Source organism: Dromaius novaehollandiae, chromosome W (assembly GCF_036370855.1).
Source record: "Dromaius novaehollandiae isolate bDroNov1 chromosome W, bDroNov1.hap1, whole genome shotgun sequence".
Taxonomy (NCBI): Eukaryota; Metazoa; Chordata; class Aves; order Casuariiformes; family Dromaiidae; genus Dromaius; species Dromaius novaehollandiae.
The window spans coordinates 55,733,315-55,760,082 of record NC_088130.1 but is presented as its reverse complement, the minus strand read 5'-3'; the positions used below and the strand labels follow the sequence as shown (position 1 = coordinate 55,760,082).

Sequence of the window (26,768 nt, the reverse complement as noted above, 5' to 3'; positions counted from 1 at the left end):
AGTTTAATGCCTAAGAATTAATCCATTTTCATCAAAAAGAGATAAAACAACCCCTAGAAATTTTGTTCTGGATGAGCTAGGTATTTCCCCCCTTTAATTTAGTTCCCCCTGCATCAGTTACCTCTTACAAGCAGTTGGAATAAACAACTTAGTTGCACTGAAAGGGAGGAATGAAATTTATGAAGACACATGCCCAGCTTCCACACCCTTGCAGAATGGGATAAGAAAGCACCTTTAGGCTCAGAGGTATTGACAAACTCAAGCTGTGCATTGGCTAATGGGATGAACTTCTAGTAACAACTTACTGTATGTAGAGTGAGTCAGCCTAGGAGACCACTCAGAGCTGGGATTTTATATTTTACTGTGAGGCAGCAAGTGCTTAACAGGCCTGACCCAAGGAGTTACAGCAGAACTTAAGACCATGCTATAAGACAGCCATAGTAAGAAACAGCGAGACAAACAACAATTCTTAACAGGCTCTGAACTCCTAGTATCAGCTAGGCCACAGGACTGAATTTTGCAGGACAGAATCAACAGCCACACTTACATTTGCTATGAAGAGTTGCTTCTTTTTAATGTCATTAAGTAACATCACTCAAGATACTACAGTTTATAACAGTGTAACATCCAAAAGTTTCTGCATTTCCAGTTTGGGACAAATAATCCGTAGCTTTTTTGCATCACAGAAAGTGCAAGAGAGATTTATATACAAGACAAATTGCATGACTGGCTGAATTGGGTACTAAGGCTGTCTTCAAGTTGATTTTTATAGCTCTCCAGTTCAGCAACTGCTTAGACATTTAACAATACTGTTTCAAGTTTATACTTACTATGAACAGAAAGACTCACACATCAACCATCACCACTGGCCAAGAAAGTAGCTGTTACAGTCAGTTATAAACCAACTGATTTAAAGGTCTGTTAGTAAAGAGGTTTGCTAGAAAAGGCACTGCTTTCAAAGGGATGGAGGACTACCCCACATTAATGGCACAGAGGTGGTTTATCTATTCACAGGGAATCTAGGCATGGAGTGAAGCCATGATTGTCTTTGTTTTCTAACATACTGGAAACATGCCACACTACATTGTGCAACAACTCAAACTGAGCAACATCAGGGACATTCACTGAAATACAAGCAAGAAGCCTATCTGCTTGTTCCATTTGTCTGCCAAGCCACCTTAAGACACACTCATAAAAAGCAAACTAACCAACAAAAAAAAGTATCCGAGTAGATTTCCCTCCCTGAAAAAAAATAAAAAAAGCCATTTTAGCACCAAGACAGTGTTTAGTGTCCATGACTACCTGGATGCTCTGCAAGATGTGCTTCAGCTTACCTGACCCTACAGCTTAGGCCTCCAGTACTCCGGGACCCTAGGAGTTCTGTTATGGGCCAAGTCTGCTCAGAGTTCCACAGCCCCATGGTTTAGTCACTTTATTACACACTTAAGGCAGAGTGCTAGTTTTACCATTTGGTGAATAGCCAAGTACTGGATTTTTCCTACCATACAGTTTACCTCCTTGTGGCTCAGAGACCAAGTCATATGTCCAGTCACCAATTAGAAGTGAGTAGTGTCCACCTAACTTTACAACTGGCTGCCGTTGTTATAACATGCAACTGACCTAGTTGTTGAAGATGTGGAATTTTAGCTACTAATTCAATTCCCATGTGTGAAGGTAGCATTTCTTCCCCAGGTACATTCAGTTCCTATATTATAGGACAGTAAGTGCTACAGAAACAGGAATTGAGGTGACCATATTTACAAGACAGCATGACTTAGTGTTGCTAAGCTCTTCCATGGAAGACTGCCAAGACTAAAGTAAAATTACCATCCACCAATTTGAACTGGGGTGTCCGGCATAAGTCCAACTTCCCACTTGCTTTGCCCTGAATCATCTTCACAGCATGTTCTTTAAGGGTTCATGTTTCAATCCACCTGGACGTGTTTTAGATTACAGACATCGTGGAACGGCAGCAAGAGTGGCAGACAGCAAAATGAAACAAGTAGAAAAGTCATGTTGAGAAGTCCAGTTATTCCATTTGTCCTTTTCTGGTTATGCCTAGTATGATGAAAAGGACTTAACATTAGGAATATGGAAAGGAACGGAATTGCTAGTTTGGCAGTTCATGTTCTCTGGTCAATGGTTAAAAAAAAAAACCCAAAAACCAAAAAACAACACACACACACACACCCCACACAACCCCCCTGCCCCCCCCCGCAAAAAAACTTCAGACTTGCATTAGTCCCTAATGACAAAGGCTCTCATAACTACACTTATGTTTTTACTGTCACTTTGAATATGAACCGTGAATATTTAGGAGATAGCTACACAGTACACTGTGTGCTAACACTGTGCTTAAAGAGATATCTGAAGGAATTTAGTCAGTCCCTTTGAATTTTGCAGCACATTTATTCATTAACTTTCCTCAGTGAAAGAAAATCTAAACCTCCTGTGGCCTTGAAATCTAAGTCCACAGAAGAACTTAAGATCCTTATTTCTACGAAAGTGACGATGATCAGGTTTATCCAGAAAGAAGCTGTGTACAAGTCTGAGTAGACATATTCTAGAAAAGTGTTCTTTTAGGGACTGGGTGAGTCCTTGCAGTACTTCAAAGGGGCATTCAAGTTAAGCCAGTGTAGTTTTCTAGATAGCTCTTGGCAAAAGTTTTCTGAATCAAGTTCAAAGGACAAAGTAGGTTGTCTTATTAGTGGAAGACTTACCTGATCTATGCAAATGGGTTGCCAAAAGGATCACCAAATGGACCAGAAGGTGATTTCTGAGATTCCTTCTAAGAGAAAGACCATAGCCTGTTAGTAGATTTTCAGGTTTCACCAGGTTCACTCTACGTGGTTATATCAGCTAGTTCCTGTTCAAAACACTTTCTGGAAAGATGTTACTCCAGAGTACTTGCTATGTAAGCACCAAATATACTGCTTTGATATGAGAAAAGCAGTCCAAAGCCATGCTGGCAGTTATCTGTTAGGAAGGCCATGCATACTTAATGAATACTCATCTGGAGTTAAGCCAGTGTAGTCATGATGAGATCTGTTTTAGCCAAATGCAAAGTATCTTAAGTCAGCATTCTGGAATTGCTCCAGAGTTTCCATTCAGGGCTTCAAATGCTGTGTCCCACAGTGACTGGTTAGGCCACTTCCTCCCCTGGAGGATACCAAACAGAGCTCTCATTCAACAAATGGGAGGCTCCTACAGTCTGCACTCAGTCTACTCCGTGGAGGTAAACACATCCAAGGTATGCTTTTTGCAGTTATGTTATTTTATAGTCTGTTCTAGAAGGCTATGAATCCAGGCCAAATGGACTCATACTTGCAAGAAGGCTAACAAAGCAATGTCCTGCTAGACTATATATTAGCCTCAGGTATGCAAAGTGTTTCGTTCTCTGGTCTCTAAAAGCAGAATGGACTGGCCCTCAAACACAAGCTTCCCTATCATGAGGGAAACATGCTTTTTTTACTACTTACAGCAGAGGTGCTGAAAAGGTCTGGTTTAGGTTGACTTTCAAACAGGCCATCAGCTGGCAGAGCACTCTGTCGGGGAACAGGCTTTGGAGGTTCTAGGTAGAAGAGACATACTTCTGCATTACTAAACACTTTTCTAAAAGTACTCAGCTCTCTGTATAGCAACACCCCAGCTAGCCAACATTGCTTTGAGTGGTCCAGTAATCTTATGTCCTACTTTCACTTCAGTGCATTTATGCTAGACAGGACTTCTAACACTGTGCAGATATAGTTTACTTGCATGATCTAGTCAACTAGTTTAGGCACTAGGTGTCAGTGTTGGGCCACTGCTGTAGGTTAGGCTTTTTAAAAATTATTAGGGGAGACAATCCTTGAATCCACCATTTCAGTAACCAATAAATCATTTTAGTCCCATCTGATAAAGGCTAGTGGTCAGTCATCCCACTCCCTGAGCAGCTATACAAGCAGAAGAGAGATTTTACCAGTCATTTTGGCAGACAGCTTGCTAGCTTCCAAGTCATCATGATCTGTACTATCTGGAGTAATGCCTACTTTACTACTAAAATAGCTACTAAAAGCTCCAGAAGCACCTGAAAGGCTTTGCTGCTCTCCTCTCCTTGCTGGTACTGCAGGTGGCTTTGTCAGCTGGAAGTCTTTGAACATTTCCTTGACATCCTTCATCTCTCTATCTCCAAGTGGATCCAGAGCAATAAAGGCATCACTCTCTTTCTTGGATAGCTCCTTCTGAGGTGCAGTTCTAGGTGGTGGCTGAGGTGGGCTAGTAGTTGTTGTCATGGAAGGCAGTACAGATGGTGTCTGAGCAGGTAGTGTTGAAGGCGGGAATACGCTACTCTGGAATGGATTTACAGCATTGGATGGCTGTGCCCATGAAGTAGATGGAACTTGTGCTGGCTGTGCCCACAGACCAGGGGACTGAGAGGGTGCTGGACCAAAAGATGCTGGCTGGTTCCAGCTTGACACTGCTTGAGTACCAAAGGCAAGTGGTTGAGTAAATCCTGTAGGCTGAGCAGGCATCATAGATCCAGGAAAGACTGATGCAGCCTGAGTGAAGGCAGAGGTCTGTGCACTCCATGGTGAAGTAGTCACTGGCAAGCCACCTGGGAGGGAGATTGTTACACAGCACTCAGCGATCTGAGAACTCTAAGCAGAAGTGCATTGATTCCACTATGAGTACCAGCAAGATGCTTGCATGTGCTCTTCACAAAAATCTGTTGCTTTATACTTAAAATGAAGGCATTTGGCAGGGGGAGGAGAGAAGTCTACCTTTTACCCAGCTCTGTTTCAGTCCTTAGGGGACCTGAAGTTGATAGACAAGCAATAAGAACATATTTAGTCCTAGCACCATCTACTGTACAATTACTGCCAGGATAGCCTAAGACTAAGGCTATAAGACCGTAGCAGTACTACCCTGGCCTCACAAGTTGTGTCTGGCACACACAAATCTTGTGCAACTGAAGCAGCAACCTGTCCTTGAAGTTTAAGCCAGAAAAACCCAGTTCGAGTCAGGAGAGCAGAATTTAGGGATAACTCAGAGAGAGAATTTAGGGTCCAGGGTAGACAGAAAAGCCACATGGGTTAAGTACTGTACATGAAGTAAAGGGAGCTAGAACCAGCATGTTGGTCTTAACAGATGTAGTAGACTGGAGCAAGAGTTTCACTTTGTGAACTAACCTAGACCAGCCAGTGGAGGTGCTGTGGTAGGACTTGCTTTGAAGAGATCCAGTGGGCTAGTTGGCACAGGTCCTGGCTGTGCCACTGAAGTCAAACCAAGGCTCTCTGTAGTTGGTGCAAACAAGTCTGAACTAAACAAGTCACTTGATGCAGTCTGGAAAGAAAAAAGCTGTTGTGAGAAAGCTTGACCAGGCACTTGCTAGCAAGATCAAGACTCTAGTCTGGAGCTACACATGCTTTTGTGGCAGCTACCACAGAGTGACAAGCTTCAGTGTATTCTGTTAGGGCTCAGGTTCAGAAGTCTCAAACCTCACTATCTGGTTTGGGCATATATTAATACACATGGTATTAAGTGGGTATAATCTACCATTGACTTGTAGTTACTGTCAAAGAGTAAGACAAAGTAACCAAATCACTTGCTAGCATAATAAGCATGACTCTCATACAAACACTCCTGCTCAATCTGCAATATTCCCTGCAGAGATAAAGCTGTAATATTTGAAGTTACTTCAGTCTATATGGTACACGGCAGTTGTGTCATGGCTAGTAACCAAGTTTTACACTATTTAAGTACAGGAGAAATGCAACTGACCTGGAGCCACTTCTGCCATCTAGTCAGAGAAGTCAAGATTGCCTTCAGGAGGCAGATGCTGTCAAACTACATACGTTTCAGTAAACTAGTACTAGTATTCCACTGCTGTGGAACCACGGATGGACAGGCACATAACCATCGTAACAAGTTCTGGCATTATATCAAGTATCAATATACATTGCAGCATACTTACCAGACCTTTACAGAAGCATGGCAGCATTAAGGAAAAAAAAGTATATATAATTTAGTGATCATAGCTACTATAAAGCATTCTTGAAAGTTAGAAGATACCATGGCTGCAGAGAGGTTAGAGAAAGCATGGTGGGTGGAAGAGAAGTAGCTGTATTGTGAAACTGCTTAGCTAGTTACATAGTATGGAAAAAGGAGAGCTTCCTTCACCCAGCTTCTCTAAGAGCATGCATTTCACCATTAATTACTTGAACATTGTTCACCTTGACAGACCTCCTTCCTCTTCCTGGCTTGGTACTTTGTGGTGGTGGGCTAATTGTTATAGACTCATGTGACATAAGCTGGATATTGCTTTCAGAATCCAGCTTTATTCCATTCTGCAGAGATACTCCTTTGGAAGGCCCTTCCACAAACAGGTTTGATGGGGCTTTAAGAAAGCCATTCTGTTCTCTCTCTGGTACCCCATTTGGGGTTCTTGCTGCAGACGGTTTACTCTCAAATGGCCACTGGCTTGTGAGTGCTTCTCGTTTGCCAGTTCTATTAGAAATCTGGTCAAACTGTTTACCAAAGTAGTCAATATCACCATTTGAAGCACCATTACCCACCGGTGTCAAGGTGCTCAGACCTTCCTTCTTCTGATCAGCAGATTCTAGAGAATCAAATGAAGGCTGTGCAGATTGGTCTGGCTGTGCAAAAGGATCATCACTGAAAGGGTCTGGATTAGGTGTGGGAAAGAAGCTGAGATTGGCAGAAAAAGAAGTCTCAGGCAAGAAAGGTGGCTGTGGCTTTGGTTGTGGAAGAGAGGTTGTGATGCCATTCAAGAAGAGATCCTCTTTTGTAAAAGTCTGTTTGGTCTCAATTTCAGAGTTTAGATCCACTAACAGAATCTCTTTAGTTTCCTATTTGTTCAGAAAGAAAAATAAAGTTAGTTTTATGTATGACTTGCCTCATAGTACAGAAGTTCAAAGAGAAATAGCTGTAAATGGAGAGACCCTGGTAGCCAATACTTCACTCTGACAACAGATACTGGATCAGTATGAAGTTACACTAAAGCTTAGTTTTACAAGCCATACAAGACAGGCACTGCAAGCCATCATCAAATCAAGGCTACTCAGTTTCAGAAACTCAGTGTTAAAAGCACCAGTTTTAAGATTCTTTAGTTTTATGTAAGACGCTTGTTTTACAGTCTAGAGACTGTAGAATCATTAAGCACTAATTATACTTAAGCTTTTGCTGGAGTCAAGCACTCTATTTGAGTTCCAGTCCTTTGTTTTAACAAGCTGAAGTCACAATAAGGCAACACGATTTTGTAAGTTAGCACAGTCTTGCCTTCAGAGTAAGATGAGAAAGCTATTCACAAATGGAAAAAGTTAGTACCCTGTCTCCCCACTAAGCAGGCAGTAGAAGGGCACCAAGACTGAGTCACTTGCTGGAGTGACACCTATTTCAACACTGCTGATTGCATCACTGCTGATTGTGATAGAGCTTCTAGTGTCAGAGTAAACCAGTAGGATTTTTGGTGTCACACTGAGCTGTGATAAAGCAAATTCATACTTCTGTGGAATAAGGCCACATCTTGACCCTAGGGCCACCATCTAGGCTTGCCAGGAGTCCACTTTGAGAGACTTATGTAAGGATTTACTTGTCTTTAAAGCCAGCTTCAGCTTTAAGGGCTTTCAGCTGAGGTTTCTGTAATAAGCCTCACAAAGGCATGTACTGCTAGTACATGCTTCTACGACATCTGACTAACAATAGAGAACTGTCTCTCTGACAACTAGTCCCAGGTATACTCTGATGGATAAGTCAAGAGTGATACTATGTACTCTAGTTAGTAAGTAGGTACTATTATAGCTCTAGGACAGTAATACACTGATTATCGCTAGGCAAGTGTCTTGGTGAGACCAGAAATCAAGACTAGCAAAGTGAAGTAGATCTTAGCATTAGGACCATTTTTGCTTTGAAAAAGCTTTAAGGCAGTTAAGCTAGGCTCTACTTACTGTGGGACTGCTCACATCAGGAGGCGTGGACATATCCCCAAACAAGTCCATCTGGTCAACTCCCTTGAAACCAGAAATATTAAAAGAATTTGCATCTGCTCTTGCATGAGCAAGAATTAAGCATTAGGCAGGTCTACTGCAGACACAGATACTGAGTTTCCCACCTAATGTGGGGATACTGAACTAAGAACTCCTTAGTGGTATCAACATAAAGCTCTACAATTTCACCTACCAGTTTCAGTTTGTCAGTTTGATCAGCAGGCAGTGCTTCATTACCATTCTGGAATAGATGGACAACACTGTCAGTGATGAGAGAAATATCAAAACTTGCCTTAAGCAAGGGACTTTCATGCTTAGAAGAGCAAGTGATATAGAAAGGAAATATAGGAGATCATTATTCAATATTAATTCTATAGATCCTTTTTACTCCTATTTCCATTGGAACTGGGCATCTAATGTTGCTTCTATACTGATAGCAGCACAGAGAAGTCAAAACTAGCTGTATCACAGCAGCAGACATTTTTCAAGTGAAGCTGAGCTGAAGTTCAACTTACCTCAGTCTTATTGACTTCTTCACTCTGGAGAGGAAAAGAGGATTTTAGCATCTGTATGTCAGGTAGAATATTCAGAGCCTTTGCTTTGGATAGCTTACCAGATGCATGAGGTCTTCAAACTGCTGGTATTAGAGCTAATAATCACTGGCCTCAAACAATCCCAGCTCTAGATATAGAGACTTTAATGTCAAGTCTCACAAGAGCCCACAAGCCAAGTCAGAGCTGCAACAGGCTTTACTTTTATAGAAGCTGGATTAGTTTACATTGTTTTACTTGCCTTTTTCTTGTCTTCCTCCTCCTTTTTCTTCATATTATATATTAGCTGGAACAGGTCCTTAAGATCAACAACTAGAGGCTCAGCCTGGGGTAGAGGGAAAAGGATTTTAGGCCATGTACCATTCTGCAGCTTGCTTGAATAGAAGTCCAATGAGCCAAACTTGCCTAAGTGGTGCAACAGTAAGGCTGAGAGATACTAAGAAAACCAAGAGTCTAAAGGACCATCTAGTCTGTATAGAAGAGACCATGCAGTGTCCAGGGATAGTGGGGCACAACAGGCCCAGAACAGTTTTCAACTCCCCAGGAAAAGTTACTGTACTTTCTGCTAAGCCTAACTTTCTTTTGTGTGTGTGTGTGTGGGGGGGGGGGGGGGGGGGCCATAAGGTTTCATATGCACCTGACAAGCCCTAATCCTGTTTCCTCAAAAGTGCAAAGGGTATCCAAGCTCTTTTGTAAGAGTCTCATGAGAAAAATGCCAGTTTGTCATCCCCCCTACTCTAACAATGAGTCTGGAGAAAGCTTTTATAACTAGCCCTGCATTTAAACAGTGTTTGAATGGCATGTCAGTGAGGCAGGCATAAGGTAAGACTGCCACAGCCTCAAATGCATGGAGCAGACTCCTGTCTGAAACAGTATCTGTATCAGAATGAAAATTCAGAGTAATCAAGAAGGGAACGGCATTCCCTGCCCAGGAAGGCCCTGTTCTGAGCCACCTGTTAGAACTGGCTAGAATGGTTTGTGTTGTTGCTGAAATGGTGGTAGGTTAAGCCATATTACTCAACTGATTTGGAAGTGTTGCTTGAGGCATAAAGCAGCTGTATCAGTGTCTAGAGTAGGACAGTCCTGTTCAGGCACTAGGGGGGACCTTTCACTTTATCAAAGGATCTGTTGAACAGGTCTCACTTTGTTTGCCTGTGAGCATCATGTTCTTACTCAAGGATTCTAGATTTGCAATCCCAGGAAGAGTGATTTCAAGAGTTAACTTCCACAAGCAGTACAGCTGCAGCAGTCTAGAGCTACAAAAGTCCTGCTCAGTTCCCAGCTAGAAAAGTTTAGGTGTTAAAAAACAGCAAGTAAAGAACCATCTACAGCTTGGTTAAGCTTACAGGCTGGCAAGCAGCACCTCATGGCAAGAAGCTCAGAGGGAACAGATTCCCAACTAAGGCATAGAGAAGGTTTTTGTATTTGAGTTGTGACTCCAGTGAAGTCACTACAATGCAAGACTGATCAGATAATAAAGCAAGGCTCCCTAAAGAGGGAGCCTTGCTGGAGCACTATCAGCGCTACCTGTAGTGGGTCTGAAGCTTCCAACATATCCTCTGGGATTACAGGCAAAGATATGTGGATGAGAAAATTCCTAGTTTGGGGGTCTTGGCTCTTCAAGTCTGTAGTCACTAATACACAATAGACATCTAACTAAAGGTCAGGCTATTTAGGAAGCTGAATAATACTCTCAGCTTGTTTATAATATCGCTTGTGTACAGCTTTCCTTTATAAAGAAGCTTTAAAATCCTGCATACAAAATTTCTGTATTGAGGAAGCCCATCACAAGAGGATCAGTATCCCTCTCAGAAGGGATAACTCCAGGAGGAGGAGACATGCCATCTATAGGGCCTAAAAGCACTATTGCAGTGGAGTAAGCCTTAGTTTTCAGTGTTGCCAGAGAAAAAGCATCATGAAACCTAGATTAGTGGAGTTATAACATCAGCTCTTTCTCCTACTAATTTTGAGCGAACTTGTGGATGTTCAGCATGGGAATTAGTGTTCTCATTGACATCAGGCCACAGGAAGCCATGACAATAGTTCCAGTTTATCTCACTAGTGACTGCCATGGTGGATGGACAAGTTCAGCAAGATTAGTCACAGTAAGCAAGGCCACTTAAGTGTTTTTATTCTTGACTACAAAGATGAAGGTGAACAAGATGAAAGCCACTGTTGCACAGTCAATGCCTATTGTCCTTCTCTAGAGGAAGGACTGATCTATCTGTGCTGATGTTCCCCTACATCTCATAGGGCTACCAATAAGATTCTAGATATTTATCAGATGTTAAGTGTTCATGCTATAGCAAGTAAAAAGGGCCTCGGATCCATACCTGTTGTGCTGTTTTTATGGCAAAGAACTGGTGCTGGCCCTCGCCTCCACAAATATAGCCAAAGGCACGATTGTCTGTTACATCCCGAGCAATAAAGGAGATTTTGTTCACTGGATGCTCATGCTCTATGACCTAGAATCAGGAAAAAAATTAAGCACCTGTTTGAACTGCAGAGGACACTATAGCTGCCTTTCTCTATAGCCCAGACGAGAAAGACTGTCAAACACCTCCAGTTTAAGACTAAATTTTCAACATCCTATTGTTGTTTGTCAAAACCTGGTCTCCTGCCAGAAAGACAGCCATGTTACAACCTATTCCACTTGCAGAGTCTTATAGAGGGCCCCCCTCCATGATGCCATTAGGCAGTCTAGTTCAGATTGGTCTAACTCCCAAGTTTCTCACTTTGGGAGCCATATTGAGACACCTGAGTCATTTCTTACCCCAGTTTTCTCATCTATTATCTTGATACCAGAGAGGGAGATGTTCACCCAGATCTTCTGTTTGTGCTGACCCTGGGAACGGGCTGCCACTGCCATTCCCTGAAGAGAACCAATATTGAAGTATTAATGAGAGTTCTGTTAGATTTTGTGCTTTAGCTTGCCTCCTCAGCTTTTCTCATGAGCCCATACTGTGTCTGTGTTAGTGTTATTCTAGTTACCCCTGCGCAACTCTGCTCTTAGAATAGCATTGCTCTTGCAATATGCCTGACTAGGTTAGAAGTGACACCTCAGAACCAGATTTTAAATTTTCCTTTGTTAATGTTTAAGAGCTTTGAAGCTTTGTATCTTAGTTCACAGAACTGCTGCAGTAGCAGCATCCTTACCCGGTCAATACAGCTTCCTGACCTGGTTGAAGCTATGTGAGGATTCTGCTTTCCAAGAGTAGAATCATCTTTGTTGCTGTGATTTCCCATTTATTCTTTGGTTTATCTATATCTCCAAGTGTCACCATTGCTATAGTATATCAGCTTGTGCTTTGCATTCTTATATGAAATTGCAGTTTCCCACTCCCCATCCAAAACTCAAGTGTGATGAAGTCCACACTTGGGCATCCAGTCTGGAGGATAACAAGAGATCCATCATTCTGAAGCATTTCTAAGACATTAGAGAGGCATGGTGAGCTACATTTAAGGCCACTGTCCTCTGAGCATGGGGTTACGGATTTGGAAACAGCTTCTATCCAGGGTAGTGCTGTTATTTCTTGATGTTACCATTAAGTCACCAGTTGTGCCAAAATGAGCATTTGATCTGCTTTCTGAAGGCTGAACAGAACATGTTCCTCACACAAGCCTTTACCTTCAGCTTCATCATTGAATCCTGACTCATTTTGTCTCCTCTTGCTTCTGGGACATCATCAATGCCAATTAGTTTAGCTTTGTATTTTACACCATCACCTTTGAATCTAGCCAAGAGAGATTCATCTGTCTTTTCTGACCCTGGAGATAGAGAAAAGTTTTAAAAAGTCTAAGCTGTGAATTTGAGAGTTGTTTTTTTTTTTTAAAAAAAAAAGAAACAAAACCAAAACATCAGCTATTAGTATGTATTTAAGACTGTCTCTTGACCACAATTTTCTCTAATCTTAGATCTTCCAGTAGCGTATACACACCAAGGTAAGTTTTCACTCCTTTAAAGTCACAGTGCTTTTACAGAATTCAGCCTCTGTTCAGAGTGGAGCCCAGTGCTTAATATTTGGGGACTTCAGGACAAGCATTTGTCACATGATGGACAGAAGACAAATATTTATAGGGAACAGCCAAGTAGGTATGATCACTAGGCAACACCACTAATGAAAAATAGTACTTCTTATGCCTGCACTGAATGTTACATAAGTCTTTCAGATGTCAGTCTCTAGTTGGTTGCATCTAGTGATCATCTAGTTGGTCTAGTGTGGTCACATCTCTTCTTAGCCTGTAAGAGTTTAGCTAATCCCTGTGCTAGAACTTTCCATCAACATTGTTAGCTCTACAAGTCCTGGCACCTCCATTGCCATAATCACTCAGGATTTTAACTGTATTTGCAATTCCTCTGTTCCGTCTACTTTTCTGAACTGCTTTGTTTTCCTCTCTGTATACCCACTATATTCAGAGTGTGTTCCTAGATCTTCTGTACTGAGGGGTTCACATGACCTATCCTATCCAACGTCTACCATCTGATCTTCAATCAACTGAATTCTCTAGCTTCTTTGAATATAAATCTGTATTTGTATGCAGCATGTCACACCTCACTCTCTTGGGGAGAAAGAGCAAGAGTCTCTGAACACAGGTTCACACTGATAGCTACCTGGATGGTCCTGGGAGAGGAGTCACCTTGTCAGAAGCCTTTCATTTCCTCAGAGTCTCAATGGCTTGTTAAAGACTCATTCACTGAGCCTGACTACTAAGACAAGAATCTTGAGAACTAAAACCTAGAAAAAGTTTTCAAAGGTTAAAGCCTGCCTTCTGGGTAGATTTTACTAGCTTATTTATTCATTCCTTCAGTTAGCTTGAAACCTCACAGTTACTTTCACTATATAATGAAACAGATCCTACTTTTAGGCAAGCGCAAGAAGTTAAGGAGACTTGTACTAGAAGAAGTATTCAAGTTCCTTACCTTTCTTTTTCTCCTTCTTTGAAGGTTGTGCTTTTGGTGGAGCCTGCTGCTCAGGCTGGCTGCTGATAGTAGTAGTTTCAGCTTCAGTAGACATGGTGAGATGGTGGTCAGCTCTGCTTGCTGTGGTTTAAATCCAAATAGCAATCAGTAGGCAGGCATAATATTTTACCTTAAAAAAAAGTTGTTAGACCTGTTAGTCCTTTTTTTTTTTTTTTCCTGAATAATGAAGCCCACTAAAGCCTGAAAATTTTAGCAGTAGATCATACAGGAAGTGTGAATCAATGTCTGTTCTTCTCATGCTACAAAGACCATGAAGTTATGGCCGCTAGGTGATGAACCCTCACTCAGTGATACCTAATCAGTAGAATCAAACTGATCTACATCTACAAGCTGTACTTGCATCGTGTTCAAATCTGTCAAGCTTTTTTTTTTTTTTTTTTTAAAACCCTTTAAAGCTATTTATAGCACCTCAGGTATTTTGCTGTCTTCTCCTTCAGCATTGCCAGCAGTGACTCAGTAGGATGGAAGACAATGCAAGAAACATTTGCTAGGATCCGTTCTAAAATGCTCATGAAGATGATACCAGAATACTATAAAGAAACCGTTAAGTCTTATTCATGTTTCTGTAAGTAATGGAAGTCTGAGGTAATAACACCAAATAGGTAAAAGCAAAGAGATTCCTTAGGCTGCAAACCAAAAGTCCTTTCCTGTTCCAGGAAAGAAAAACCTCAACTTTTCTGAGCAGTATCCAAATGATCTTAAAGTTTTTTCAACCCTCCTTTCCTCCTCCCCGCCCCCCCCCCCCCCCCCAAAAAAAAGAAAACCCCATATACTCCCCACTAAAGTTAAGAGGAACAATGGACTACTATGACTCCTCCTCATTGCATCTAGTTAGGAAGAGAGAGGAAGAAAAGGCAGAATTATGGCTGAATCAGTAGTTGTTTACCCACTCCCATCTGGAAGGTAACTTGTTTAAAAAAATGGATGCAGAAGGACAGGACACAAATAGACCAAAAACGCTCCCCAGGATCTTCTGTCCAGCTTCATTCTAGAAAGCAGCAGCAGTAACATCAAGGCATCCTAAGCCCTGCCTGCCAGTGATCCTACTTCCATGATGGTAGTTGGGGGAGTTACTTACTGTGACTATATAACAATCACAGAGCTAAGTGCATCTTAGTTTTACCTCAGAGTCAAATACAGTAACAAACAGATATCCTAGAAAGGGCCAAATACGCACAAGCAAGACCTCACCTTGGTAACTGTAAAGTGGCAGAACTTCAGGTTGCCATCTTTAAACTCTATTCACTCATGCCTGCCTTAAATCTGTGGATTTATTTGCTTGGAGCCACGCAGTACAAAACCCTGAGGTGGAAGACAGCAGGAAGGGATACACAGGAGTTTCAGCTTCTCCACAGCAAGACAGGGAACATTTGCAAGGATTCAACTATTCTCTTGTTAACACTTTAATTTGAGAAAACCTGAGAATTTTCCAGCCAGTTTGTTTACAGAACAAACTCCCTCCCATCCTTTATCTTGAATCTGGCACAGCTCATCTCACCTGATGAGGCCTGTCAGACCACAGCAGTCATTTATCATACCTTTGAAGGGCTCAGTACCCCAATACCTTTAAGAATCAGTCTAGCAGGTAAGCCCCTTTCTCCAAAGGTATAAGGATGCAGGGATAGACGAGAGTTGCCTTAATACATGTTAATATTTTAAGTGACTACTCCTTACATCTTAACTAAAGGGTCAAGACTACCACGTAATCCCCTCAAGGCTTGCTTTAAACTCTCCACAAAAAAAAAAAAAAAAAAAAAACACCTTGAATGAGCGGTAATCTAGTCTGCTTTGGACTACTGGAGCCTCAGCCACAGCTACCTCTGAGTTTATGCTTTAGACCTAAGTTACAGCTGTGCTAGAGCATAAAGTCTTTGCCACACTAACTTCATTTTGGTTACTTGCATATCTACAGATGCATATAAACGGCATGTAGACCACACAAGCACTTTTTATTAAGATGAGACAAATTTATATTTATAGTTCTCACTCTTGTTTGGAGGTTTCCTTTTGCAGTACTCAATCCCTTAACACTTCCTTACTTGGGCTGCAGGAATAAGGTAACAACAGACCAGAGCTATTCTGTTACACCCAGATTCTGAGCTTATCTGTAAAGAAAGCCAGCCAGCACAGTGTGGCAGGGTTAGGGATGTGAGTGCTTAACTCAAAGACAGTTCTGCCTTCAGTTATACTGGCATAGCCAAGAGCAAGATCTTTCCCACAGCAGCTATGTCTGTGAACTGCTAAGCGATGTCTTTTGAATCTTCTCCGTGTAGATAAGTCCACTGTTATCACCAGAGTGAGCTTAACTACTCTCTCCACAATTGTATGGTCTATTTTAATTGCTAGGCTAAGCGTACTATTTCTGAAGTCTTAGATGGCAGGTTTCCCCTTGATGTTACTATCCTGGGAGAACAGTCTGTATCAGTAGATATGCATCACATTCTGCTCACCCATTTACATTTCATTGTACTCCAGAAAGGTATTGTTAACAGGCCATTGCTGGCTATCTTCCTCCTTTCCTATAGGCATAGTTTTGTGAAAATTGAGCACTGGACAGTCCTTAAGAAAGTGACTATTTCAGGCTCTCTACATACAGGCCTTCAACTATGAAGTTATCTATTCTTTCAAGTTAGGCAACTGTTGATTCAAATATTAGTATTGAAGTTTCACACATTTACCCAGGGGGTGGAGGAAATCAGTCTTAACACTTTGGGTAGACTCCAGTTTTGATGTTTAAGAAGTCTGTAACTCCCTACAAGGAAGGCTATTGCCAGTGACAAGACATCCTTGAAACACTGGTTCCTTACCAAGAGCTGAAGCATATTCCACACAGTTGAGCTGAGCAGTGTTTAATTTCCCTCACTTGAGGCAAATGCACCAGTCTGCTGCCTCCCCTAATGGTTAGATTTTAGTTCTGTGTAGTTGCACAAGGGATTGAGACTCTTCATCATCGCTGTAATCTGTCATGATATTTAAAAGCTGGCCAATAATCTTTTCCCAACAGAAAGGCTTCTTCCTCATCTGTCACAGCAGAGAAAGATAACTGCCTTAATATTGATGAAAACTTGAGTGACAAGGTAAGAAACACTGAGAAGTCAGAGCCAAGAGAGATAATAAACTAAACATCTGCTCAGCAGTCTAATACTTTGTCCTTTTCACAGCCTGTGCTCCTTCTTTGTCCCTTGATACTGCAAGTACATGATTCAGCTTAAAGAGTTATTGCATGTAAATATTAACCTCAAATTAGAATCTGAGAGGCCAGGAGAGGACAAGAGTAGCTTTTACTGCCAAATCCAATATATCCTGTTGGGAAGAAGTAGTAACCGGAAGCACAGCAACAGCACAAGTGTTGAACACACTTCCCCCAGCCCATTTTTCTTTTCCCTTTCCTTTGAAGAGTTAGTCATGTTCTTCTAACAGAAGCTTGTATCAGGACCTGAAGAATGCATCCTGAGAAATGTCTAACCATTAAGTTCAACAGAAGAACTGTTTTTGAGGAGGTTGATAAACAAGCTCTCCACTCAAGTGAGCATGTTTTAAGACTTCAGTTTTGCACACAGGAGATAAGACTACACAGGCTGACAGCAATATATAAAATGCCTAGCAAGAGTTGAAGCTTTAAGCCAGATATGTTTACCAATAATGGACAATCCTGTCTAGCAGGATTTTACTTGTTAAAGTATAATAGTACATTCATGTGAGGCTCTCTATGACTGACCTAAAGTCACAGCTATGCACAGAGATTTGTTAGATGTGAATGTATCACATTTTCTGCTTAGTTCCTGCTGTGCTGGTAGTGCCCTGAGAAGCACTATGCATGCATTAATGAATCAGAAATATGAATGTGCTATTCAGACATCTGCCTTTTGAACAAGGTCATCTGTGCTGGTAAGCTGAATAAAATACCATTTTAAATGTTTTCTTTCATTACTAGAACACCCATTGCTCTAGCATCTAACAGTGTACAAGAGTACATGAATAAGTCTCCCATAACATGACACAAGGTTACTATGATTTAGATAGCAAGTAACTAGAATTCGCTATCTGATGCAAACAATACCATTAGTTTGCTTCCTCTACTAAAAACAACCAGATTAGTCTGTTAGGATCTAGCATAGCCAATAGCTAACATACATGAAAGATATTAGCCTAACCTGCAGGTAGGGTTGTACTCAATATGCATTGTTCACATTGACATGTGACAAGTACCTGCCTGAATACAAGTGGTTGAAGACAGTTTATAGACAGCTTGGGTACTATTCCTCTACAGTTTATGCCATGTCTGGAATGCAAGAATGGCATCACTTGCCAGAAGATTAACAAAATATAGGCTCCTGTGCTGCCAAGTCTAACTCAAGTGCCTACAGTTAGTCTTGTCAGACAAGCCAGGCTAGTGTCCTTTGCTCTCTTACAATGGAAACTATCAATCATCCCCTCACAGAATAAGGTCTAGACTAGCAGTGTCCCCCACCACTCAGTTTCTTCTGCAGTTCTTTGAAAGGAGGGAGGCTAAGGTCAGTGGTTTTAGTCTAAAATCAAAAACCTGTTCAGCTACCTAGTTTAGACCATAGGCACTTAATCTTTCTTTTGAGAAAGAGCTCAAGTTTATTTGCTTGGCTAGGCCCCCACACCAACAGGACAACTGTCTGGCCTAACCTAGAGTATGTCTAGATTAATAGGAGTTTACTTAGGGATCTGCTCAAATATTCCTTTTCCTTCCCCCTACATCCATTAAGTTTCCTACTTCTTTCATGCATCTTGCTTTAAGCCCTATTTAATGTTCTGCCATCTCACTTAGAGGAGAACAGATCAATACTTTGCAGAGGTATTAAGACAGCCCTATGTCAAGGGCTCCTTTGCGAACCGTTCCCTTCTGGAATAAGCTACAGCTGTAGTTGTACTTACCCACTGCAGAACTGGGCATGCTGTATGTGACCAAGGCTGTTGAACTATCAGTAATGAGAAACAGGGAAGAGCAATAGTCATCTGCTTGGTGGGACAGAAGTGTGGTAATGGACATCTCAGGGAATACCTTCCTCACGCTGCTCCCTTCCCTCCAGCTCCTACTGCAAGGTAGACAAGATCTTTAATAGGCTAATTAGCTATGTCAGCTACATATGTTGGCATGTACCACTGTCGGTGCAGGATCCTGCCTGTGAACCTCTAGCCAGACATCTTACCATTTCAGTCTATCTGCCGACTGTTATTTCAACAGCTGAAGAAAACAGTCTGTTCTCATAATATCAGTGCATTGGTTTCCTGTGCTGTTTGGTTTTAAGCAAGAACCTAAAAAAAATTCAAGTTTAAAGTTCCTGAAACCATTTTCTCCATACTTGAATCACTGGAGTTACAGTGAAATGAACATCAAGTTAGCAGCTAGAACTGAGCAACCACTTCAGTTCAAGTGATACAATCAGACTGGTACTTTTTGCCATAGTACCATGTCTGAGAACATCATTACTGATCAGATAGTTGGTCACTTCTCAACACAGCTACCGTAGTAGTGGGCTCTATTTTGGGTTTCTCTTCCAATTGCTATGGGACCAGTGTTCCAATATACCTAAAACAGCTGTAGAGGCATCAGTGGAACTCATGACCAGTTTAACGAGACATGTTGTTAACAACTTGCTATGGTATAACTTGGCAAGCACTGTATTCTTCTCACTTCTTAAGAGCGAGGTGCTCCTCATAAGTTATTGCCGTCTGGCCCACAGAAGACTTCATCTCAAGTTGAAGGGAGCTAGCACTGTCATTTGATAGCCTGTGGTCACTGAAGTTTAGACAATAGTTTTTCTTCAGCTATTTCAGCTGATGAATTGTTGCAAGCATCTTGCAACAAGTCTTGTACTCTTTCCAGCCCCCATGCTCAGCATTTAGTATCCCAACCTATCAGTTCATTTCACAGATTAAGAAATCCCTTCACATCAGCAATGCCATTAGCTTAACTAGACTTTTACTTTATTAAGGCTGAACTCCTCCTTACAGATCTATTTAGTTGGTAACCCTGACTTATTCTTACACCATACACTTAATAGAAGGTCACTAGCCTACTTCTGCAGTCCTTACAAGAAAGCTTCCACAAAATGTTTCCTCATATCAATCTTCCAGAAAAACTGCATGCTTTTCAAGATGTAAGCAGCACTCCTTTATGCCACTCACTTCAGTTTCCAGTGCTAAAGCCCTGGAAGTCAGAGCTACTGAGCCAGGGTTCAGTTGTCTATTCTAGCTATTGCTCAGGAAAGTGTCACCTGACTACTCACAGGGTGGAGAATCTCAGGCAAGGTGCCTGCAGTGCTTGCCACTCAGTTTTTTATCATACTGTTTGTCAAGACTCACTGGATATACCCAGCAACCTGGAAGCAAAGCAGTTTTTGGTCAGAGCAGCAAGTGTTTACTTAGATGCAGAAGGTCTGATTTTAAAAAAAAGCAAAAAAACCACCCCACACAACAACACAATACAGCACAAACACTTCACTCAAGCTGTACTCCTAACACTTTCCTGCCTAGGAGGACTGTTTCTGATCGTCTTACTAGTTAGCACAGTATAGGACTCTTGCCAATAGTTGTGCTTTTCACCCCCTCTTCAGAGCAGGAACTTGACACATATTGAAGCTGTTATCATAGGTTATTTCAGCTGCATGCCGTTAACTGTCCAGTGCTGGCAGAGTTATCCCTCTTTGCAGTTTGGGTGTGTGCAAGCTCTGCTAGGAGAGACTGTACATGTTCTGCATAGCTTAGGCTGAATTATAAGTGTTCTCTCTACCTGTTCACAAGTGTATCTGCATGAGAAACAGGATTTTCTTGTATTCTTCAGTTCACCCAGCTTAAGATCAGTCATCACCATACGGTCAACTACTGCAATCTGTTTATCCAGAAAATCCTTACCCAGCCTGATGATCCTATGAACAGCCAGAATTCTGTCCTTAAGCATTCATTTTAGTGATATTTGAGAAACCTCCACCCAGCCTCCAGCTACTGCTAACCTTTGGTTATGTGAACTGTTGTAGCAGTCATTGGTCACAAGAGTGAGGATTGACTCATGCAACAGATCTGAGTTATGTTCCAGGTACATTACTGGAAGACTGATGAGTCTGTTTGCACCTTATAATGGTAAGTTCTACAACAGATTTTCAGTCCTCAGTGCGGTAATATGAAGCACACTGCTTGTTACAAGGGTTACTCTCACCTTCAAGATTAGTCATTACAAGGGTCTTAGCTCTCACTTGCTTATGCAGCAAGACAGGCAATGGATAACTAAACAAGAGGCAAATCTAAGCAGGATGTACAGAAAGACCTACACCAGAGGTAAAAAAAGAAATCTAAACATGCAGTTTTCAACACTATGCAGCAGCTTGTTTAGTAGCTGTCCTACTGAAGTGGTAGTCAGGTCTCTACTGCAAAATGACTATTTCACAGTAGGTATACCTGTAGGTAGCTGTACTTACACATGCCGTTCTTGTTTGCATTACAGGAAGTTTACATCATTGCTCCTAAACCCAGACTCTGAAGTAATTCTGTAAAGGCTTCCCCTAGCTTTCCAACTCTTCATCTGAAGAGGTCTGATTGCCATCAGAAGGGTACAAGGACAAGACCAGATGTCAGCCTTCCATCCCACTCCGGAGTTCACCTTTTCACAGGCCAGGATAGCTGTTTGCAGATAGATCTGTGATTCAAAGTGCTAGAAAACTACTTCCTACTGATATAGCAATGTTTGTGCCTTCCTTTAAAGTACAAATAGCCCTGTTTAGTGGAATCACAGAAGTTACCCTGCAAGCTAGATTTGCAGTTTGCAACATTAATGCTCCATCCTTAGCATTCCCTATTCATCCTGTCCCTCCCCAGGGAGGAAGCCTCATGCCCTGTGTTTAAGCTACAGGACAGGTGTATTACTGACTTCTTGCAGGAGGAGACTTGCAGTCATGTGACACATTGGCATTAAGAGTTCAGTATTCTCTGCTAGAGGAACAGGCTGCCAGTTGACATTGTCACAAAGCCTCCTGAACACCAGGGTAAAGGTCTGGTATCCTGTCTCTGACCTAGTTGCTCTCTTCAAGAGATAATCCTCATCAAATATTTCACTTCTTTTCATCTCATTGCTTAAGGATGCAAAATGAACTGGCAGAGAGGCAGGAAATTCAGCTCCAAGGCCAACAAACTGTCCTTAACTGGCCCCACAGTGTTGGGAAAGCTTTGTGATTTAAGGGGACATACACCAGCTACAGTGCTTTATTAGAAGCTTAAAAAAAGTCTGCAGGGCATTGCAGCTGAGGAACTTAACCCTCAAGAATGCCATAGCACATGCAAGGCACATCCCTTCAGTAAAGCTGAAACTGGAATGGTCTATGCCCCCATCGACCTGGGCTGACAGGAGTTAGACAGGTGAAGATGCTTTGTTCAGCACTCAGCTGGCCAGCTTGTATGAACAAGCTAATCCAGTTTAAACTGGTACATCTTGTTTATTGACTAGGTCTGCCACTAGCAAGCTATACTTCATCCAGCTTCTTTATAACCCTTAGACCCTTGAACCCTGGTACAGCCTCAAAACCAGTTTCCTAAAGTCAGTTTGTTTTGCCACTTAGTGGTACTCAGACACCATATTCTACCCAGTCCTTTTAACAGCTTCAAGTTGCATTTCTGTAGAGTCCATCATCTGTAAGGTAGAGACTAGCAGCTTACTGCCAGATTGTGTTGTGTCGCAGAGCAGAAGCTTCAGACCTCTTAGCATCCTCCTTCCCTTTAGGGAGGGAGTCTTAATTCTCCTAATAATCCTTCTGTTATCTCCTCATTACTTCTTTTGACAGAACCTAGAAAGCAAACAGGATTGCTCTGTCAGTACTGTTCCCAAAACAAGCTGGCTTTCTCTGGATGCAGAATTTATCCCTTAGTTGTAAAAGCAAGTTTATGCTTTTGAAGTGCTCACATATTGCTAGCTATGCTGAATACCATTCACAGGCATTCTTAAGAACTAGGGTTAACCTAGCAGGCCACACAGCTGTCCCAGTAGTATGAAGCTCACCAGATGAAAACAGCATCAATAGGAAAGAAAAAGAAAGGAGAGGAAAAAAAGAAAAACACACACACACATAAAGAGACTGCAGGCCTGGCAACAGTGTGCAACAACTATGGCATATTATACACTATTTACTACACATCTCAGGCTGCAGTTTTAGTTCTAAACATTCTGCTCAGACACCAGCCTATGATTCCCTTCACCCTGAGGGTAAGTACACTTAATTTTCCACAAAGACCAAGCCTTTTTTGCCATCCTCTGCATTTAATATATTCCTCTATTTAGAATGCTTCTTACCCTCTCTGATGAAGTAAAAGCCTTACATAAGAAGTACAATCATAGCATCCACTGGTCCATTGCCTCCAATAATTGGGTTATCCGGGTACTTTAACAAGCAGTACTCTTCTCACTGAGAAAGTGGGAAGTATGCTGCAGATGTACAGAGATACTTAGAAACTTAGCAGAAGGCACATATTACAACAGATAACCATCTCTACCTTCACAGAAGGAAACTGATGCCAGATTTTTGGCATCTGGCCCATCCTTCCAACTGATAGTGCTGTGCACAACTGCTGGTGCTCGGTCAATAGCTGCGTTTGAAGTAAGAGCACAATAGATGAGAAGCATTATCATGAGTCACAAGACTAGCAGAGTAGCACTTGTCATTCTCCCAGTTCTACTATCTGGAGTGAGACTACACAGAAAGACACTGTTAGATTCCCCTTATCATGAACTAACTCTTCTATTTAAGACTCAGAGCACCTGTCATTGTCTCCACTTGACCCTGAGCCTTCCTACTCTCCAAGTCATGAGGCTTGCTAGTTAAGCCTCTACTTTGAGGTGTCATCTGATGCTCATTTAGCACTTACATCCTCATCACTTAGTTCTCCACCCCCAAATGCAAACACTAGTGAGTGTCTGTTAATAGAAATTACTGCTTTAGACTTCACCAAGTTCCCTGAATGTCCTGAGAACTTTAGAAGCCCGATATGCATCGAGAGCCATTTGAGTTGAATGTGACTGCAATAATTCTTTAAATAGACATGGGGGAGGACTCCTCCAGACAGTTCCCTCCACAGCTAGGTGAGATTTGTTTTGGCGCTCCAGTCAGACACCTACTGCCTTGCCTTCCTCCTGAGAAGGTCCTATAATCACCTCATAGAAGCTGACCTGAAGACTTATCAGACACCAGGGCATGTTTTCAGGTTACTAATTACAGGACTTTACAGCCAGCTAGAATACAAGACTTCATAGTTACCTTATTTCACTTGAATCTGTATCTCAGTTCTGCCTATCTACACAGGAGTTTCAATCCCTAAGCATACCTATGCGCATTGCTTGGCCTATAGTCTCCAAGTCTTTAGGTTTACATGCTCTCAGATCTGATCCATTTTGGACAGCCTTGTTTTTCTTCCCTTGTGGAAGTTACAGGAGAATTTTGAGTTAAAAATACAGTCTTCTAAGGCAAGCTAACTTCATCAAGAGAAGATGAAAAGGATTTCTACCCCTTCTCCCTCTCCAAAAAGTACTCAAGCTAATCCTGCCCTTCCTCCTCCTCCCCCCCCCCCCCCCCCCCCAGAAGTGTACTCAAGCTAATCCTACCTTACCAGCAAACTTGTATGCTTCCCTAGTAAAGCATGCTGCTATGACTTGAGCACCGAGGGGTAGAATTGCTATATCAAACCTCTGGAGAAGCTCTGCTCTAGAGAGGTCCGGCTGTATTGCCAACACCTGCATTTTACTGCTCAGAGGAAAGACACTGCCTTGGAACAACACTCAGCCTAAGTGTCATCATATGATGAGCATTAGAGGCTTGAAATCTCACCAGCTGAGAAGCTATAGAGTTTCTCTGACAAGAGAGAGGACTTGTTCCCATTAATCCTGGAACTCTGTAGCTACACCCATTTACTATGAACAAAAGTCCTATCTTGAGATTCACCAGCAGGTAAAGGTGTCTTAACCAAGGATGCTCCATCAAGAATAAAAACACGCCTCACTGCATCCTAAGCCTTTCCTCTTCTCCTGGAGGAGAGATTCTTTCATCTCAAATGTTTATGCAAAATTTAGCATTTATATACATAGTTTTCTCATCTTAAACCCCTCCTCTTCACACACACGAAAATGCATGTTTATTTTGCTTTGAGCCCGGGCTTCCTCAGGGAACCAGCCCTGTTAGCGACCAGAGCAGGATGCAGGCAGCTTCCACCCCATCGCGGCCCGGACACGCTGCCCGCTCCGGCACGGAGAGCGCTACCGCTGCCTGCTCCCTCCATCCCCCTCGTCTCCCGCGGCCGGGACGCGGCGGAGCCCACGCCGCAGGGGCCAGGGCAGCCCCCGGCGGGCTGCCAGCGCTTCCAGCCTCCTGCCCCCAGCTCCGCACTGCCAACGCCGCAGATCTGACTGCTCAGGAGGACTGAGGCGCAGCCTTCTCAGGGCCTTAGGAGCAGGGCTCCCGGGCGGACCCAGCGGCCGTGCCGGGCGCAGCGGAGCGGCGGATCGGCCGCGGCAGGCGCCGCCGGCGCTGTGAGCCCGCACCGCCGTCCAGTGTCACGTCCCCGGGGAAAGGCGCCTCCCCGCCCCGGCCTTCTTCCCCCTGCCCCGGTGACAGCCCGCCCCAGAGCCCCCCGGAGGCTTTGCAAGAGCCGAGCCCCGCTTGCTAAGCTACTTACAGGCTAGATCCGCGCCGCTGCGTGCATGATCCGACGACTGCAGCCGGTAGCCTGGCTGGGAGCGAGGGCCCGGTTAAATATTCGGTTGTACTCTCGCCTTCAGATTAGTTAGCCACTCACAGCGAGAGATATGGTTTTAATCAGATGCTGGCAGCTGAGGACTACCCAGGAATGTGCTACGATGTTTTTGCTGCTTGGTCTTGGCTACTCCCCCTCAACGTGTCGGTGCTCACAGCCTTAACCCCTTCCGAGCCGCGGCTCCGGCTCCTCCGGCGAGGGGGGCCGAGCCGGGCCGGGCCGGGGGAGAGCCCCTGGGGGCCGCGGGGCCCGGGCGAGGCGGCGGGGGCAACGCGGGGCCGGGCGGGCGCAGGGGGGCTGGCGCCGCGGCGGCAGAGCGCGGCCCGGAGCGCCGGTCCCCCCGCGTGTCTGCGCGTCCTCCTCCCATAAACGTGGCTGCGGTGAGGGTGTTAAAAAATCCAAGCCCAGACCCAGAGCTGCTTCTTGCAAAAACCCCGAAACCAAAATACCACCCCCTCTCCCCCAAATCTGTGGCTGGCTGAACCAAAATATTGGGTCAGTGCAATTCAGGTTCTGGGTCGCATCCAGACCTGACCTTTGTACTTCCCACTCATCTTTATTCAAACATCTATCATGTTTTGTTTCCCAGTGCTGTACAGCTGTTTTCCAACTTGTATGAAAGAGCCTCTGATAAAAAAATCACATTTTTGTCCTTGTAGCAGAACTTCTTATTTTTCAAGGCTGTAAGCTTAGCCTAACATTTATTTTCTCATAACAGTCCAAAATATTTCTGTTCAAAACTGTGATATTGCTCTCTACAGCGATACCTAATTTAAAAAGAGAGACAAGACTAACATTTTTTCCTGCAGTTGTAATACAGTTGATGTATTAGTTAAGTATTTGTGTAAGGGGAAAATACTTAATACAAAATGATTTTACTACGAGAAAGTTGTGGGTTCAAAACTGATGGAAGAATTTGGTGATCATTCCCATCCAACCCTACCAAATGACATGATACTTCTCTTCACATGGTGTGGTACACTTTTTTGTGACAGACTGCTCAGGCCTGGAATAGCAGAAGCAGTAGGAGCCTTGCTCATGAGGTGACTAAAAGCTGATAGTTGCAAAATCTAATAGTCATTTGCCTGTATCAGTCTTTCATTTCAGAAGTGCTAAATTTAACCAAAATGGCTTCATGAGAGACATATTTTTACATACCAGCCTAGCAGACATAGAAGGAAGTACATGCTACATAGGTATAGAGGTATTTGCTGCAATTAACAGATTGCTGGCTAAGCACATGCCAGTATTTGCAGGATTAGATCCAAATAATTTGTAGCACTGTTGTATTCATGATTAACAATTTGGGTTTTGTACAGCTTGCACTGCACTTCACATCATTGTTCTGTATAGCTTGCGCTGAAGTCCTACCAGCAGGGCTGGACCTTCTTGGTTCTGGGGCAGGATGTATTTTAAAGAATAATACCTTGCTCAGCATACTTTGTGGAAGTGAGTTAAACAGACTGCCTAAAATAAAGGATGAGATTGTGCCTC

The 26,768-nt window shown here is 42.9% G+C and overlaps 1 protein-coding gene across 8 annotated transcripts; it reads right to left on the bottom strand.

Annotated features, from left to right (window-relative positions):
- Positions 1–548: 548 nt before the first annotated feature.
- Positions 549–25,676, bottom strand: LOC112983589 (DAB adaptor protein 2). 8 transcript variants are annotated; one of them, XM_064500629.1, is made up of 17 exons: positions 25,197–25,676; positions 18,423–18,583; positions 14,709–14,819; positions 13,458–13,626; positions 12,165–12,304; positions 11,310–11,408; positions 10,870–11,001; positions 8,778–8,861; positions 8,501–8,524; positions 8,179–8,226; positions 7,947–8,009; positions 6,213–6,848; positions 5,169–5,322; positions 4,067–4,594; positions 3,480–3,571; positions 2,721–2,788; positions 549–2,058 (listed from the first exon to the last, which is right to left on the bottom strand). In XM_064500629.1, exons 4-16 carry the CDS (start codon positions 13,549–13,551, stop codon positions 2,726–2,728), a joined length of 2,157 nt encoding a protein of 718 aa, XP_064356699.1. In that variant the 5' UTR covers positions 13,552–13,626; positions 14,709–14,819; positions 18,423–18,583; positions 25,197–25,676; the 3' UTR covers positions 549–2,058; positions 2,721–2,725. The 8 variants fall into 8 exon arrangements, with proteins under 8 accessions (XP_064356699.1, XP_025956589.2, XP_064356701.1 ...); XM_026100804.2 differs by lacking the exon at positions 18,423–18,583; XM_064500631.1 differs by lacking the exon at positions 18,423–18,583 and having other exon boundaries at positions 13,458–13,577.
- Between the last annotated feature and the right edge of the window lie 1,092 nt (positions 25,677–26,768).